The 19,661-nt window shown below is 44.4% G+C and overlaps 1 protein-coding gene across 1 annotated transcript in view; it reads right to left on the bottom strand.

Annotated features, from left to right (window-relative positions):
• LOC126484491 (uncharacterized) overlaps window positions 1–19,661 on the bottom strand; it is a 259,151-nt gene that overhangs the window by 193,541 nt on the left and 45,949 nt on the right. Inside the window, exon 2 of the mRNA XM_050108026.1 lies at window positions 5,134–5,267. Within this exon, the coding sequence (XP_049963983.1) occupies window positions 5,134–5,267 (134 nt within the window). The remainder of the gene's footprint in view (window positions 1–5,133; window positions 5,268–19,661) is intronic.

The raw sequence follows: 19,661 nt of genomic DNA, 5'->3' as shown, positions 1-19,661 counted from the left end.
CACACAAACAAACACACACACACACACACACACACACACACACACACACACACACACAAACACAAACACACACACACACACACACACACACACACACCATCTTCAACAAGAGTAAAACAATGTTAACCACAACAGTCTAACATTGCTAGTCCTAAATTTCGAAAGTAAACAAGTTTTAAAAACCGTAGCATGTATTAACAAGACATACGGTTTTCACTAACAGACTAACGCACGAAGGAAGTTCGTGTAAAGAATTTATTACCAATACGCCAGCCAAGTTGTTCTGTCTTAGATACTTAATGGTACCAGTATGAGGCCGCGATAGGTCTCTAGTTACTAACTAAATGTATTTATAACAACGTGCTAAGGGAAAATCAATACTGAAAATCTTGAAGCTCTGATCTCATAAGAATGAAGCATTATTCGCCTATTAAGCGTGTTGTATACCACACACATAAAAAAAAGTTTTGCGTCATCCCGGTTCCCAGAACACCTGAAGACAGATGTTGACTGTGGATATTGTGTCACAGACACAGTCCCTTTGGCTGTTCAGAGATGTAACTAAACCCCGCCCAATAAGGTAAACAACCTTGCATGAGCAGCGCCTATTAGACGGAGGGGGTCCGATAGCCGATCAAAATGGTTCAAATGGCTCTGAGCACTATGGGACTTAACTTCTGACGTCATCAGTCCCCTAGAACTTAGAACTACTTAAACCTAACTAACCTAGGGACGTCACACACATCCATGCCCGAGGCAGGATTCGAACCTGCGACCGCAGCAGTCGGGCGGCTCCAGACTGTAGCGCCTAGAACCGCTCGACCACTCCGGCCGGCCGACAGCAGATCAGTTCCAGTCATTGCACCAGGAAGGAGGTACACGGCTGCTCGTGTTGTCTGTAGTTCGGCCATGCCTAGACGGTCAGTACCATGGTTCGATCGCGTCCGCATTGTTACTTTGTGCCAGGAAGGGCTCACAACAAGGGAAGAGTCCTGGCGTCTCGGAGTGAACCAAAGCGATGTTGTTCGGACATGGAGGAGATACGGAGAGACAGGAACTGTCGATGACAAGCCTCGCTCAGGCCGCCCAAGGGCTACTACTGCAGGGGGTGGCCGCTACCTACGGAGGAACACTGACAGCAAGGCCCCCATGTTGAATAATGCTTTTCGTGCAGCCACAGGACGTCGTGTTACGACTCAAGCTGTGCGCAATTAGTTGCATGATACGCAACTTCGATCCCGACGTCCATGGTGGGGTACAGATGAGCCCAACAACATGCTAAAAGGACCGCTCAGGATCGGAATCACGTTCTCTTCGCCGATGAGTGTCACATATCCCTTCAACCAGACAATCGTCGGAGACGTGTATGGAGGCAACCCTACCACGCTGAACGCCTTAGACACACTGTCCAGCGAGTGCAGTAAGGTGGAGGTTCGATGCTGTTTTGGGGTGGCATTATGTGGGGTCGACGCACGCCGCTGGTGGTCATGGAAGGCGCCGTAACGGCTGTACCATGCGTGAATTCCATCCTCCGACCGATAGTGCGGTCATATCGGCAGCATACTGGTGAGGCATACGTCTTCATGGACGACAATTCGCACCCCCATTGTGCACATCTTGTAAATGACTTCTTCAGGATAACGGCATCGCTCGACTAGAGAAGCCATCATGTTCTCTTGACACGAACCATATCGAACATGCCTGGGATAGACTGAAAAGGGCTGTTTGTGGACGACGTGACCCACCAACCACTCTGAGGGATCTACGCCGAATCGCCTTTTAGGTGTGGGACAATCTGGACCAACAGTACCTCGATGAACTTGTGTATAGTATGCCACGACGAATACAGGCATGCATCAATGCAAGAGGACGTGCTACTGGGTATTAGAGATCCCGGTGCGTACAGCAATCTGGACTACCACCTCTGAAGGACTCGCTCTATGGCGGTACAACATGCAATGTGTGGTTTTCATGAGCACTAAAAGGGGCGGAAATGGTGTTTATGTTGATCTCTATTCCAATTTTCTGTACAGGTTTCGGAACTCTCGCAACCTAGGTGATGCAAAACTTTTTTTGATGTGTGCATATATGATCATAAAGGCAGTGTCATATAACAGTCAACTGATTGCCCTGCCCAACAACTTCATTTCCGTACCACAGTCGGTAAAAAGAGAACCATTACAGGACCACTTGTTGCATCTGTTCATCTGTGTATCCGACTGTCTAAAACCTTTTCTCTTACGGACGGAGAGGCGTAAAGAGTTGAAATTTATGCCACATATAAAGGTCTACTGCCCTTGAAGCTTTTAAGTCAATGCAGTCAAAAGATACGGCCATTTATCTCACGTATTTTGTTACTCGCAAACTCACTCATCAAACTCTACAGGGTATTCCGCGTTGTCCTAGAATCAAGAAGCATGGTTTCACACTAAAAACAAAGGAAAAAATCCAGAATTTGTCAATTTATAATTATATCACACGGAAAATTTTTTTGTCATTTGTTATCAGACTTGAAACTTGATGTCAAAACATTCGCGAAAGTATTGGAAACTCTGGGATAGTCATCTTGCCAGTATCAACGTCGAAAACAGGCAAAAATCTTTCAAATCCTCGATTCTCGGAATATATGAAATATCTGCATACACAGTTCAGTTTGTACGGGACAATCAGTGCGTGAGTCCCACCCGCACCGGGCCAATTTCTTGTTTATTTCGGCATCCCCTAGCAACAACGGAATGTCGCAATCGTGCATAAAGGCGATCAGATTAGAGATAAAGGATGTTACATTAGAAGATAGTTCTACACTACTTACCTGTTGTCACAGACGTTGAAGGGATGTTGCCGGTAACGCACTGTATGTCTGTTCCTACATGTGCCGCACATGTTCTGTGGCAGACGATCCTGGCGAACGTCTTGCGGAGAGCGTTGGTTAGCACGAGGAGTATGTGCCTCGGCATTGTATCTCTCGAATAGCACGCCTGCCCTGCATTATAGGAAAGCCAATAGGACGGCCTGAATGTTGGTCTGGTGTGTCCTGCACTAGCCATTGTTTCCTCGACGAAAACCATGCGACCACGACTTGTTAGCAACTCAGGCGCAACACGCGACTATGGACGCAGAAAAACTATCCACACATCTTACTATCGAGTACTTTCATCTGGGCACTAATTTTTTAATTGGTACATTTCAACTGATACTTTTACCCGTATCAGTACTTTATAGCAGGTATCGTATCAAATGACCTCAGTAACGATGTATTACATTTTTATTAGTCACTCAAAATTTTGGCCGCACTACTCAGTTCCCACGGTGTCTGCAATTGAACAAGTGAGTATCAACAGGCCAGCAACTGAACGAGCAGTGTCCATGCTGACGGCAGAGTGGGTGTACGAACACATTCGCGGCGCTGCACCAAACTTGGTGAAGTATTATTCGCAGTTCATACACTTGGTGTTCCCTTATTTTCAGGATGCCACTTACTTGTGAATTCATCCAAAATGAATGCGAGGTCGTGGTTGTTAAACTCGATGTTAAAATCTAGGCTCAACCACCTTTCACAATGCAAAAGTATTAGAATCCACGCGTTTCGAACCAGCAATTCTCCAGCATCAGAATTACTCTACAACAATCTCAATCTCATAAAGGTGATAAAAATATAAATAAAAATATTAAAAAGAGGGTTTTCACTTCCTTCGTAACCTTGTGTTCTTAAAATATGCTTCAATACCATCTTCCAGTCTGTCAAATAGTATTAAAACGTTGCGCAATGTGTGTACGCTGCTCGATGTAGCGGGAAGTGAGTTACAGAACAAGATTTCAAAAATGGCTCTGAGCACTATGGGACTTAACATCTGTGGTCATCAGTCCCCTAGAACTTAGAACTACTTAAACCTGCCCGAGGCAGGATTCGAACCTGCGACCAGAGCGGTCTCGCGGTTCCAGACTGAAGCGCCTAGACCGCACGGCCACATCGGCCGGCCAAGATTTCATTTGGAACTGGAACAGAACGGGTTGCGGGTATAGATGTGAGCAAAACTAGGACGTAAAGCGAGGGAAAATATTGACAGGCAAGTGAGATGTAATCCGCTGGCGATATCGGAGAATCTGTGTCAGGGACTGACAGAACACTGGACTAAGTTGCTCTGCTAACCGCAATGGTGTGTAGATGCGTGCGTGCGTGTGTGTGTGTGTGTGTGTGTGTGTGTGTGTGTGTGTGTGTGTGTGTGTGTGTGTGAATTCGGGTGGATTGTGACAGAAGCATCTTCTTCTTATCGTTAAAATGAAAATAAAGACCATTTTTAAGTGTAATCACGTTTCTTCATAAGTGATAAAGAGACTGAGGGACAGCACAGTGAATTTTTTTTTTGCTCAGTACTGAGCTGGAACTAAACTGACGCGATGAGCAGTTATTCTTGCTTACCGCTTACTGTACAAGAATAAGTGGAAGATAAGAAAAGTGAAGAAATATGCGAAAGAAATGAGGATACGAACAGTGAAAATATAATAATAACAGATGTCTGAAATTCAGTACTGTAACAATGAAAAGGGGTAAAATTACGTAAACCTGAGGAGGGCATTTCTGAAATCTGACGAATGATTTTATCAGGTCGGCTGATCACGTTTCAAAATCTTCAGAAGACAGTGTTGGAAAGTATATAGCACATGGGTATCAGCTGGAATACATCATCGCTATATTGCGGAGTTTCAGCCAAATTGTTGAATGTTAGCCCTGCGTAAAGTGGAATGTGAATACGAATCTCAAGCAGAACAGAGTAGTGATGAACTGTTGGTCATGTTCGAATGTGGAAGAAGAGGAAGTATGGAGTACTAAATAGTTTATTACTGATGCAGCAGCCACTATCGATCTATACGTTTAAATTCTTAGGGTCTTAGGAAGAAGAAGATAGATGCGGTGCAGAATAAAGTAATCAGAACTGATCACATTCTTGTGATGTTTCGAAAATCTGTTTCCTTGAAGGAAGCGGTCGTTATTGACACAAATGAACAATGTGTTAGGGAAGAGTACAGCTCATTGTCTAGTCTTTTGGCCATTTGTCCTTGTCTCCTCCACACAAGTTACAGTGCTCACTAGAAGGTAGAAAAGCGCCTGGCACTGTTAACCGCTGGCGTTACCTGGTTGAAGGCTCCCGGTCTGGAGAACATGAGGACAAACTTGGCCAGAGCGGAGGAAGACGACGCAGCCTGGTGTCTGCTTCCGTAAGTCACCGCAAGGAGCGCCACCAGCGCCAGCGTACGGAACACGGCCCCTGGAACGTAACAAAAACATTTTGCACACAGCCGCAGGTGATGGGTGATGTTTCGTGCAAGCTGTAGACGAACGACACTACATGATTTCTCCACAGAGAAATGGAAATGAGGTGACTGCCACACCTCGGTCACCGCCGTCGAGGTACACGCCGTTCAAATTTCTCGCAACATACCATGATGTTCTGTATCTACATACATAACCTGCAATCCACTATAAAGTGCATGGCTGAGGGTATTTCCCATTGCACCACTTTTTAGGATTGTTTCCGTTTCATTCACGTGTGGAGCGAGGCAAGAATGACTGTCCGAATGCCTCTGAGAGCGCAGTAATTAACCCAGTCTTGTCCTCACCATACGTAGGGGCTTCAAGTATGTTCTTAGAGTCATCAATTAAAGCCGGTTTTGCCAATAAACCGCAGTCTGTCACCTGCTTTCACTACGACTGAGCCAAAGTGATCATTCTTTTTCATATCAGTACGATCAGTTCAAATGGCTCTGAGCACTATGGCACTTAACATCTGGGGTCATCAGTCCCCTAGACTTAGAACTACTTAAACCTAACTAACCTAAGGACATCACACACATCCATGCCCAAGGCAGGATTCGAACCTGCGACCGTAGCAGCAGCGCGGTTCCGGACTGAAGCGCCTAGAACCGCTCCGCCACAACGGTCGGCTCGGTACGAAGTGTTGCAGCCTGTTATTTGTATGAGGTGACAGATTCCAACTATGACTCATTGTTACTCTAGTCAAACAATACTATGTTTTTAAGTTTTGTGAAGTGTACAGTTTTGCATTTTTGAACATGTAAAGCAACTGGTCAATCTTTGCACCACTCTGAAGTCTAGTCGAGACGTGTCTGACTATTTGTGCGGCTCTTTTCAGACAGCGCTTCATTATAGATAGCTGCAGCATCTGCGAAAGGTCTAAATTTACTGTTAATATTGTCTGTAACTCACTTCCCCAGGGCACACTAGGTGTTACTTCTTCATCTGCCGATGACGCTCCTTACTAAATAAAAATAAAAAAAAAATAAAATAAAAAAAAATCTCAATCTGGTACACAATGCTCTAAATTGTGTTCATATCCTTCCACAATAAGTTTTTTGTTAGTGCTATAAGGGGATCACATGCTAAGCACGAAAAACACTCCCACACCGATACGCCACCCCCTGCATACTTCATTGTTGGCAACTACATATTACGGCAAGTAATGTTCGCTTCTCGGGATCCGCCAAACCCTAGTCCTTACACCGGGTTGCCACACTGTTTAGCCTGGTTCATCACTCGAAATCACTCGTTCCAGTCATTTATTGTCCAGTCGCGTCGCTGTTTACGGTACCTCAAGCGTCACTTAGCGTTGTCTGCAGAAATGTGTGGGTCACAAGGATCTGATCGACCATTATACCGCACTCCTTTTAACCACCAACACACAGCCACTGTGCTGTCTGGACAAGTGGCAACACCGGAATTCACGAACGATTGCTTCTACTGATTTCATGTGGTGCTTTAGAACCGCCCTCGACAACACTCGACGGTGGCTATCCGTCACTACATGAGAGCCACCTGCTCTTGATTTAGCTGCAGTTGTTCCTTCGCGTTTCCACTTAACAGTCACACCAACAGTCGACTTGGCCGGCTACAGAACGGTTGAAATGTCCCTGATGGTTTTGTTTCTCTGTCTCCTCTCAGAACTACTGTGCTGTAACTATTTCTCTACTGACAACACAGTACTCTCCGCTTCCTTTTATACTGGCAGGCCTGCCTCTGCTGACATTTCTTGGTGTCCGAAGACTTTTGTTCAGGTAGTGAATACAACTGGAACACGGACGAATGGAGATACATTCTAGCGACGATAAACTTTTAAATTGGAAGCCCACTGACATAAGCGTCTTTGGCTATAGGCGGGTTGCTCTGGACTGTACCCTAGAAATGAGCATCTCGCCTGCTACTGTAGTGAGCGTCTGAGGAAAGTGGCTGAAGGCCAGTGAAACGACGAGTGGGCGACGATGTGTTGGCCGTCCTCGCCTCATCACAGAACGTGAAGGTCGCAGACTTTCCCGCTCTGTAATGTAGGCCAATCAGCGATCTGCGACAGAACTGACGACAGAATACAATGCTGGTGTAGTGTTTTGTGTGCGAAGCCTTTTAGTGTATTAAGCACCTCTGACGATGGCATATACTTGCCGAAACTGGTGATGTGAATACCTTATACAGGGTGAACATTAATAAGACCGACAAACAGCAGGGACGGATTCCTGACTGGAACTGGAGGGGAAAAGGTCCTAGCAACATGTGACTGGAAATGCTTCGCTGCCACGGTAGATGGAGTTGACGAATGAAAGTTCCTCTGACCACAACCCGTGTGTTCCTTGTGTGCTGCAGGCTGTGTGGTTGACGCAGTATACTGTAGGCAGCAGAATAGTCTGGTATTCGTGTCGGGAACAAGTTGAGATGGTGTTTGTGTACTGACAAGCGGATGGAAGCGGTCGAGAGGCAGCAGGGCTATACCAAAAGAAGTTCCCTCACAGACACCAACCACATTCCAGAATTCGAATCGAGAACAGCTGGCAACATGAGTAACGTAGAAGTAAATATCCTCGGAGTAGTGAAGCAACTTAAATCACTTAATAAAAGCAAGTCTTCTGGTCCAGACTGTATACCAATTAGGTTCCTTTCGGAGTATGCTGATGCATTAGCTCCATACTTAACAATCATATACAATCGTTCGCTCGACGAAAGATCCGTACCAAGTTGCACAGGTCACACCAATTTTCAAGAAATGTAGTAGGAGTAATACAATTAATTACAGGCCCATATGATTAACGTCGATATGCAGCAGGATTTTAGAACACATATTGTGTTCCAACATTATCAATCACCTCGAAGAAAAGGGTCTACTCGCACACAGTCAACATGGGTTTAGAAAACATCGTTCCTGTGAAAGAAAACATAACTAGCTCTTTATTCAAATGAAGTGTTGAGTGCTATTGACAAGGGATTTCAGATCGATTCCGTACTTCTGGATATCCGGAAGGCTTTTGACACTGTACCACACAAGCGGCTCGTAGTGAAATTGCGTACTTGGGGAATATCGTCTCAGTTATGTGACTGGATTTGTGACTTCCTGTCAGAGAGGTCACAGTTCGTTGTAATTGACGGAAAGTCATCTAGTAAAACAGAAGTGATTTCTGGCGTTCCCCAAGGTAGTGTTATAGGCCCTTTGCTGTTCCTTATCTATATAAATGATTTGGGAGACAATCTGAGCAGCCGTCTTCGGTTGTCTGCAGACGACGCGGTCGTTTATCGACTAATAAAGTCATCAGCAGATCAAAACAAACTACAAAACGATTTAGAAAAGATATCTGAATGGTGCGAAAAGTGGCAGTTGACTGTAAATAACGAGAAGTGTGAGGTCATCGACATGAGTGCTTAAAGGAACACTTTCAACTTCTGTTACACGATAAATCAGTCTAATCTAAAAGCCGTAAATTCAACTAAATACCTAGGTATTACAATTACGAACAACTTAAATTGGAAGGAACACATAGAAAATGTTGTGGGGAAGGCTAACCAAAGACTGCGTTTTATTGGCAGGACACTTAGAAAATGTAACAGACCTACTAAGGAGACTGCCTACACTTCGCTTGTCCGTCCTCATTTAGAATACTGCTGCGCGGTGTGCTCCCTGCCGCCGTTGGATAAGCAGCTGAGCAGCAAGTCGTATACTCCTAGCTCACTCGTTTGTTACATAGTTTAATTCTTAATTTCTTTGCGTGTTTTTGGTTCTTGCATTGTTTAATTCATAAATTTCGGGCGTATTATAGTATTTGAGAGTGTAGCATCGCGTTTTAGTACCTGAATAGTGTAAATTCGCGTAGTCTTTTGTCGACTGTTTTGTTTTGAGCGGCCAGTGTCGGTTGGTCGCAGTCAGTGTGCTCCCTGCCGCCGTTGGATAAGCAGCTGCAGCAGCAAGTCGTATACTCCTAGCTCACTCATTTGTTACATAGTTTAATTCTTAATTTCTTTGCGTGTTTTTGGTACTTGCATTGTTTAATTCATAAATTTCGGGCGTATTATAGTATTTGAGAGTGTAGCATCGTGTTTTAGTACCTGAATAGTGTAATTTCGCTTAGTCTCCTTCCGCCGCTGAGCAGTGTCAGCAGTGCGCAAGTAGCAGCATTACTGCATTTACTAGGCAATCTTGTATTTTAATAACCGTTTAAATTTTGTCGATTTGTTTGCGCTCTCTGTAGATTAGTTCAGACGTTCTTTGCAAAACAGTTTTTAGCATGGATAGGGACTGCAACTGCTGTGTTCGGATGCAGGCTGAGTTGTCATCCCTTCGCTCCCAGCTTCAGGCAGTGTTGGCTTCGGTCACACAGCTTGAGGCTGTTGCCAATGGGCATCACTGTGGGGGTCCGGATGGGGGTTTGTCGGGGACGGCCAGCTCGTCCCACGCATCCCCTGATCGGACTAAGACTGTGGTTGCCCGGGATACTGCCCGCATTGAGGCTGATCCCTCACCTGTGGTAGAGTGGGAGGTCGTTTCAAGGTGTGGCAGGGGGCGAAAGACATTCCGGAGGGCTGAACGGAAAGCCTCTCCAGTTTGTCTGACGAACCGGTTTCAGGCTCTGTCTCAGGCTGATACTGATCTTCGGCCTGACATGGCTGCTTGTCCTGTTCCAGAGGTTGCCCCTCAGTCTGCAAGATCCGGGCAGTCGCAGAGGGTGGGCTTACTGGTAGTTGGGAGCTCCAACGTCAGGCGCGTAATGGGGCCCCTTAGGGAAATGGCAGCAAGAGAGGGGAAGAAAACCAATGTGCACTCCGTGTGCATACCGGGGGGAGTCATTCCAGATGTGGAAAGGGTCCTTCCGGATGCCATGAAGGGTACAGGGTGCACCCATCTGCAGGTGGTCGCTCATGTCGGTACCAATGATGTGTGTCGCTATGGATCTGAGGAAATCCTCTCTGGCTTCCGGCGGCTATCTGATTTGGTGAAGACTGCCAGTCTCGCTAGCGGGATGAAAGCAGAGCTCACCATCTGCAGCATCGTCGACAGGACTGACTGCGGACCTTTGGTACAGAGCCGAGTGGAGGGTCTGAATCAGAGGCTGAGACGGTTCTGCGACCGTGTGGGCTGCAGATTCCTCGACTTGCGCCATAGGGTGGTGGGGTTTCGGGTTCCGCTGGATAGGTCAGGAGTCCACTACACGCAACAAGCGGCTACACGGGTAGCAGGGGTTGTGTGGCGTGGGCTGGGCGGTTTTTTAGGTTAGATGGCCTTGGGCAAGTACAGAAAGGGCAACAGCCTCAACGGGTGCGGGGCAAAGTCAGGACATGCGGGGACCAAGCAGCAATCGGTATTGTAATTGTCAACTGTCGAAGCTGCGTTGGTAAAGTACCGGAACTTCAAGCGCTGATAGAAAGCACCGAAGCTGAAATCGTTATAGGTACAGAAAGCTGGCTTAAGCCAGAGATAAATTCTGCCGAAATTTTTACAAAGGTACAGACGGTGTTTAGAAAGGATAGATTGCATGCAACCGGTGGTGGAGTGTTCATCGCTGTTAGTAGTAGTTTATCCTGTAGTGAAGTAGAAGTGGATAGTTCCTGTGAATTATTATGGGTGGAGGTTACACTAAACAATCGAACTAGGTTAATAATTGGCTCCTTTTACCGACCTCCCGACTCAGCAGCATTAGTGGCAGAACAACTGAGAGAAAATTTGGAATACATTGCACATAAATTTTCTCAGCATGTTATAGTCTTAGGTGGAGATTTCAATTTACCAGATATAGACTGGGACACTCAGATGTTTAGGACGGGTGGTAGGGACAGAGCATCGAGTGACATTATACTGAGTGCACTATCCGAAAATTACCTCGAGCAATTAAACAGAGAACCGACTCGTGGAGATAACATATTGGACCTACTGATAACAAACAGACCCGAACTTTTCGACTCTGTATGTACAGAACAGGGAATCAGTGATCATAAGGCCGTTGCAGCATCCCTGAATATGGAAGTTAATAGGAATATAAAAAAAGGGAGGAAGGTTTATCTGTTTAGCAAGAGTAATAGAAGGCAGATTTCAGACTACCTAACAGATCAAAACGAAAATTTCTGTTCCGACACTGACAATGTTGAGTGTTTATGGAAAAAGTTCAAGGCAATCGTAAAATGCGTTTTAGACAGGTACGTGCCGAGTAAAACTGTGAGGGACGGGAAAAACCCACCGTGGTACAACAACAAAGTTAGGAAACTACTGCGAAAGCAAAGAGAGCTCCACTCCAAGTTTAAACGCAGCCAAAACCTCTCAGACAAACAGAAGCTAAACGATGTCAAAGTTAGCGTAAGGAGGGCTATGCGTGAAGCGTTCATTGAATTCGAAAGTAAAATTCTATGTACCGACTTGACAGAAAATCCTAGGAAGTTCTGGTCTTACGTTAAATCAGTAAATGGCTCGAAACAGCATATCCAGACACTACGGGATGATGATGGCATTGAAACAGAGGACGACACGCGTAAAGCTGAAATACTAAACACCTTTTTCCAAAGCTGTTTCACAGAGGAAGACCGCACTGCAGTTCCTTCTCTAAATCCTCGCACAAACGAAAAAATGGCTGACATCGAAATAAGTGTCCAAGGAATAGAAAAGCAACTGGAATCACTCAATAGAGGAAAGTCCACTGGACCTGACGGGATACCAATTCGATTCTACACAGAGTACGCGAAAGAACTTGCCCCCCTTCTAACAGCCGTGTACCGCAAGTCTCTAGAGGAACGGAGGGTTCCAAATGATTGGAAAAGAGCAAAGATAGTCCCAGTCTTCAAGAAGGGTCGTCGAGCAGATGCGCAAAACTATAGACCAATATCTCTTACGTCGATCTCTTGTAGAATTTTAGAACATGTTTTTTGCTCGCGTATCATGTCATTTCTGGAAACCCAGAATCTACTATGTAGGAATCAACATGGATTCCGGAAACAGCGATCGTGTGAGACCCAACTCGCCTTATTTGTTCATGAGACCCAGAAAATAGTAGATACAGGCTCCCAGGTAGATGCTATTTTTCTTGACTTCCGGAAGGCGTTCGATACAGTTCCGCACTGTCGCCTGATAAACAAAGTAAGAGCCTACGGAATATCAGACCAGCTGTGTGGCTGGATTGAAGAGTTTTTAGCAAACAGAACACAGCATGTTGTTATCAACGGAGAGACGTCTACAGACGTTAAAGTAACCTCTGGCGTGCCACAGGGGAGTGTTATGGGACCATTGCTTTTCACAATATATATAAATGACTTAGTAGATAGTGTCGGAAGTTCCATGCGGCTTTTCGCGGATGATGCTGTAGTATACAGAGAAGTTGCTGCATTAGAAAATTGTAGCGAAATACAGGAAGATCTGCAGCGGATAGGCACTTGGTGCAGGGAGTGGCAACTGACCCTTAACATAGACAAATGTAATGTATTGCGAATACATAGAAAGAAGGATCCTTTATTGTATGATTATATGATAGCGGAACAAACGCTGGTAGCAGTTACTTCTGTAAAATATCTGGGAGTATGCGTACGGAACGATTTGAAGTGGAATGATCATATAAAGTTAATTGTTGGTAAGGCGGGTACCAGGTTGAGATTCATTGGGAGAGTGCTTAGAAAATGTAGTCCATCAACAAAGGAGGTGGCTTACAAAACACTCGTTCGACCTATACTTGAGTATTGCTCATCAGTGTGGGATCCGTACCAGGTCGGGTTGACGGAGGAGATAGAGAAGATCCAAAGAAGAGCGGCGCGTTTCGTCACCGGGTTATTTGGTAACCGTGATAGCGTTACGGAGATGCTTAATAAACTCAAGTGGCAGACTCTGCAAGAGAGGCGCTCTGCATCGCGGTGTAGCTTGCTCGCCAGGTTTCGAGAGGGTGCGTTTCTGGATGAGGTATCGAATATATTGCTTCCCCCTACTTATACTTCCCGAGGAGATCACGAATGTAAAATTAGAGAGATTAGAGCGCGCACGGAGGCTTTCAGGCAGTCGTTCTTCCCGCGAACCATACGCGACTGGAACAGGAAAGGGAGGTAATGACAGTGGCACGTAAAGTGCCCTCCGCCACACACCGTTGGGTGGCTTGCGGAGTATCAATGTAGATGTAGATGTAGATCCTTACCAGATAGGACTGACGGAGTACATCGAAAAAGTTCAAAGAAAGGCAGCACGTTTTGTATTGTCGCGAAATATGGGAGAGAGTGTCAGAGAAATGATACAGGATTTGGGCTGGACATCATTAAAAGAAAGGCGTTTTTCGTTGCGACGGAATCTTCTCACGAAATTCCAATCACCAACTTTCATCTCCGAATGCGAAAATATTTTTTGACACCGACCTACATAGGGAAATCGCTCCAGGCAAATGCCGGGATGGTTCCTTTCAAAGGGCACGGCCGACTTCCTTCCCCGTCCTTTCCTAATCCGATGAGACCGATGACCTCGCTGTCTGGTCTCCTTCCCCAAACCAACCAACCAACCTACATAGGGAAGAACGATCACCACGATAAAATAAGGGAAATCAGAGCTCGTACGGAAAGATATAGGTGTTCATTCTTTCCACGCGCTATACGAGATTGGAATAATAGAGAATTGTGAAGGTGGTACGACGAACTCTCTGCAAGGCACTTAAATGTGATTAGCAGCGTATCCATGTAGATGTAGATGTAGACATCACACATTTCGAGCTCTTTTTGAGCGTTTGTAATATCATGGGTTCTTTTAGACAGGCGAACGTACAGGGAGGCGCCAGATTTGGAGGATCGGGTTCTACAGGATACTGAGATGAACCCTCGTCAAGCTTCAGGCCAGTGGCCCGCTAACATGGTGTAAGGCAAAGTACGAAGATGTGTACGCTGCATGACAAGGGTTACTATCTCTAACACCTACAGCCGGCCGGAGTGGCCGTGCGGTTCTAGGCGCTACAGCCTGGAGCCGAGTGACCGCTCCGGTTGCAGGTTCGAATCCTGCTTCGGGCATGGATGTGTGTGATTTCCTTAGGTTAGTTAGGTTTACTTAGTTCTAAGTTCTAGGCGACTGATGACCTCAGAAGTTAAGTCGCATAGTGCTCAGAGCCAGCCTAACACCTACAACCGGTGCAAGGGTTATCAGCAGCGGATTTCCGTTTATGGGAAAGATATTGTCGATGGTTTCTGCCCCAGACTATCACAACTGTGTAATTTCTCTCATCAGTACTCTTTACCAAAGAGCTATTCGGCTGCTTACAGTACACTGCGTCACACACACAGCCTGCAACATACAAAGAAGGCACGGCCCATGGTCAGAGGAACTTCCATTCGTCAGCGTCATTTACCGTGGCAACGAAGCATTTCCAGACACATGTTCATAGGATCGTTTTTCCTCCGTTTCCAATCAAGAACCTATGCCTGCAGTTTGTTGGTTTTATTTATGTTCACCATGTGTATACTTAAGCGATCATGACGCAATAAATTATTAAACAAACAGCATGTGTGGCTGAGACCAGTAAAGAATGAGCTGGGACGTGAGCAGCCTCAGAAACCAGTCGACGGCGACGTTTATCATGTTCAGAATGTCGTACAAGATGCTGAAAATTGACCCATGACTGATTTACATTTTTCCAGTATTGCCATGACTGTATTGCCGATCTTCAAACAACAGGGTCTACATTTGTAATTGCCGGCTCTTCAAAGGGATATGGTCTGCTAGTTTTTTTCCTTCGTCATTCAGATTTGTTTTACCACACTGGAAGCTTCTGGACCACCTAATCAGTGTGCCAAACGATGACGCTTTCTTACTTTACGCTTCCACCAGCTCAGTATGGGCTGTTTGCTACGTCGTTCCCCTCGAAGTCCAGAAAATTAATTACCCCACGATGGCCCGTACCATTTTACTTTGCTCCTCTTGTGGTACGCTACAGTACTGTGTCGTAGGGATTCCAATGCTTACTGGGACTGCAAACATGTACAGGGATTTGACAATTATATGGAAACATCACGAGAAAGGCATTCAACGTAAATGCAGTTGCTAGACAAGTCTGCAGGTTTCGGAAAAAACGACATTTTGTCTATGGAGTGCGTGATTGAGTCTTTTGTAAAACATTTTTTGTTTATTTATAGACCCAGTCACATGTTTATGACACAGTCATAACCGGTTTCGGCCATACAGTGACCATATTCAGATGCTAAAACAATACAAAAGAAAATTTATATTAAAAGCTAAAAATAAGTGCAATATTTAACCAAGCTTATACCTAAAGGCGGCATAAACTGAACACAGGTTCAAGCGTTGTCAAACTAGCTATAAACTGTAAAACACCGGTCTTATATAGATATAAAAATATGTTGGCTTTTGTTCACCCTCTTTGCGCTAGATGCGCTTCCTCTATAAGATAGTCTTAAATTTTTCAAAAGCCTACAATATATGCACACGTATCCCAGTAATAAGACAGCGCTAGGCTTACATATGCAAGCGGAGGGTCATAATATTGGTAACATCGACGAACAGCTTCAAATTCTACATTAAGTTACAAAAAGTAAACGATTAGACGTTTTAGAACAATTGGAGATTTATGTTACAAGTCGCAGAGAACCTTGAACACTCCTCAACGAACAGAATGAATTTGCAACAGACGCATACTTCAACATTTACGACGATCTGTTCATCTGAGCAAATCGTTTTTACTACATACGTGCTTCAGCTGAGGCTGGAGCCTTCCGGCGGTCGAGTATTGCACTGTCTCGTGCGGGCCGCAGCAGAGGTCAACAACCTCTAAGGCGGAGGAGCGTGCCATCCTCCTGCAGCAGAGCACTACAATCGTCGTGCTGCCCGTGTCGTCCCTGCCGTACCAATGGACAACGGCACAAACAGGCAATAGCCGGAAATACAGCGCTATCGGGAGTCAGAAAGACACTCTACAAGTGCCACTACTATTTTCATCTATAGCAATGTTTTCTCCTTTTCTGAAACGTTATTTCACTGATTTAACGATCTGTTCTGTAATCTTAAATTTTATGTACATGTGACCTAAATATTAATAGTAAATTTGTATATTTTAGGGTTTTGAAAAATTTAAGACTATCTTATAGAGGACGCGCGCATCTACCGCAAAGAGGGTGAACAAAAGCTAACAAATTTTTATATCTATATAAGACCGGTGTTTTAAATTTTATAAGTAGTAAAGGAGTTTTGCTATTTAGGGAGTAAAATAACTGATGATGGTCGAAGTAGAGAGGATATAAAATGTAGACTGGCAATGGCAAGGAAATCTTTTCTGAAGAAGAGAAATTTGTTAACATCGAGTATAGATTTAAGTGTCAGGAAGTATTTGTATGGAGTGTAGCCATGTATGAAAGTGAAACATGGACGATAACTAGTTTGGACAAGAAGAGAATAGAAGCTTTCGAAATGTGGTGCTACAGAAGAATGCTGAAGATAAGGTGGGTAGATCACGTAACTAATGAGGAGGTATTGAATAGGATTGGGGAGAAGAGAAGTTTGTGGCACAACTTGACTAGAAGAAGGGATCGGTTGGTAGGACATGTTCTGAGGCGTCAAGGGATCACCAATTTAGTATTGGAGGGCAGCGTGGAGGATAAAAATCGTAGAGGGAGACCGAGAGATGAATACACTAAACAGATTCAGAAGGATGTAGGTTGCAGTAGGTACTGGGAGATGAAGAAGCTTGCACAGGATAGAGTAGCATGGAGAGCTGCATCAAACCAGTCTCACGACTGAAGACCACAACAACAACAACAACAACAACAACAACCTAGTTTGACAACGCATGAACCTGTGTTTAGTGTATGCCGCTTTTAGGTATAAGCGTGGTTAAATATTGCACATATTTTTAGGTTTTAATATAAATTTTCTTTTGTATTGTTTTAGCATCTGAAGATGGTCATTGTATGGCCGAAACCGGTTATGACTGTGTCATAAACATGTGATTGTGTCTATAAATAAAAATAAATTTTTTCACAAATTTCTGCAGGTTACGCTGTTGTATTTGACCATGAACGGGAACTGTGCAGTGTCATTGATACATTGCAAGTATCAGCCTGGTCAGACCTGCGATATCGTCCAAAATTCGTTGTGCCACACCAAATTCGGCAACGAGCATCGATACTACAGACATTAGCGATGTCTCGCTGCATTCCGAAAAGACGAATGACAGCCCTCCCCCCCCCTGTCCTCCTGGCCCCCTTCGCGCACCTACGCCCTCTCTCTCAGCCCACATGCCATTGAACAAAAGTCGATATAGAGCCGAGATTGGGTTCGCTCTGCGCCTGTTCACGATCTCCGATGAGGCAGTCAGCACCATCTAGTTAGAACACGCGTGCTATTAAAGTATCAGATGGAACTGCACTTTTGTAAACGTCGAACTTATACTTCAAGAAAATGGTTCAAATGGCTCTGAGCACTATGGGACTTAACATCTGAGGTCATCAGTCCCCTAGAACTTAGAACTACTTAAACCTAAATAACCTAAGGACATCACACACATCCATGCCCGAGGCAGGATTCGAACCTGCGACCGTAGCAGTCGAGCGGTTCCAAACTGAAGCGCCTAGAACCGCTCGGCCACACCGGCCGGTGTACTTCGAGAGGAGAGTTTGTAACCATGTGCATCAAGTGATGCTTTACTGCTCAAAGACAGTTCTAAGCATTCGACACACTCCTCTGGCAGCGGATTGTAAAAAAATTAAGTATATCTTTCTTCATTCTTGTAATAAAGTGAGCTAATGTTTGGTACAGCAGCCCATTACCAACAGTATTGTAAGGTGTTTAAAATGTTATTAGGAAGGCAAAGAGTATGTGGTACGCAAATAGAATAGCTAATTCACAGGACAAAATTAAAACCGTGTGGTCAGTGTTAGTTTTTAATGGGAATGAGATATCTCTCTTGGAAAATGCCTTTCCGAGACCAATGTCTAAAATACTCCTCTGTGATACTGACAAGGGGGAGACTGAGTCAATAATTAAGTCACTGAAGACTAAGGACTCTCATGGATGTGATGGAGTGCCTAACAGAATATTGAAGTACTGTACTGCACATATTAGCCCTGTACTTACCTATATTTGTACCCATTTTGTAATTTTTCCTTTATGAATGATCAGTTTCCTGAGCAATTAAAGTACTCAGTAGTAAACTCGCTTTTTAAAAAGGGAGAGAGGGATAAGGTATACAATTTTAGACTCATTTCTTTGCCATCAGTGTTTGCTAAAGTTATTCAAAAGGCTGTGTATGTAAGATAATTGATCATTTTATGTTACAAAATTTGCTATCAAATGTAGAGTTCGGCTTTAGAAGTGGTTTAACGCCTTTCTGTGTCAGGTACTGGATTAAACAAAAGGTTCGAAGGCTACGCATATTTTTTGATTTAACTAAGGCGTTTCATTGTGTTGATCACAAAATATTGCTCCAGACGTAGGACCGTTATGCAATACGCTGAGTGGCTCACAATTGGTTCACCTCTTACTTTAACACCAGACAGCAAAAGGTCATGCTCCACAGTGCTGAGAATGCCTATGATGTGGAGTCTCAGAGGGGCACAGTCAAATGGGGGGTGCCCCAGGGATCTGTGCTGGGGCCTCTCCTGTTCTTTATTTATATGAATGATACGTCCTCTAATATTACAGATGATTCTAAAATATTTCTGTTAACTTATGACACTAGCTTCATAGTAAAAGATTTTGTGTGCAGCATTGGCCCAGTTTCAAATAGTGCAGTTCATGTCCTAAGTTCATGGCTTTTAGAAAATAAACTAACACTAAATCACAGTGAGGCTCAGTTTTTACAGTTTGTAATACACAATTCAACCAAACCCGACGTTTTAGTTTCATAGAATGGGCATATGATTACTGAAACTGAACAGTTCAGATTTCTAGGTGATAGACAGTTAGTAAATTGTCGTGGGAAGCCCACGTTCAGAATCTTGTTCAAAGACTTAATACTGCCATGTTTACTGTCCGAACGGTATCTGAAGTATGTTATAGTTCGACTCAGAAAGTAGTTTACTGTGCTTATTTTCATTCGCTTATGACGTATGGTATTATATTTTGGGCTAACTCTTCCCATTCTCGAACGATATTTTTGACTCAGAAACGGGTGGTTCAGGCAGTAAGTGATGTAAATTCGCGAACCTCTTGTCAACCTCTGTTCATTAGACTGGATATTCTGACATTGGCCTCTCAATATAAAATTTACCGTCGTTTCTTGTTAACAATGTTAGCTTATTCCCAAGAATAAGCAGCTTCCACTCGGTTAATACTCGGCAGAAATTCAATCTGCATTTGGATAGGATTTCCTTAACTCTTGTGCCCACAGACGTGCAGTGTACTTCTGCATCCATTTTCAATAACAACAAGAATTCAAAA

Source organism: Schistocerca serialis, chromosome 6, assembly GCF_023864345.2.
Source record: "Schistocerca serialis cubense isolate TAMUIC-IGC-003099 chromosome 6, iqSchSeri2.2, whole genome shotgun sequence".
Lineage (NCBI taxonomy): Eukaryota > Metazoa > Arthropoda > Insecta > Orthoptera > Acrididae > Schistocerca > Schistocerca serialis.
Note: the sequence above shows the minus strand (reverse complement) of the source record. Positions and strands in the feature narration are given on the sequence as shown.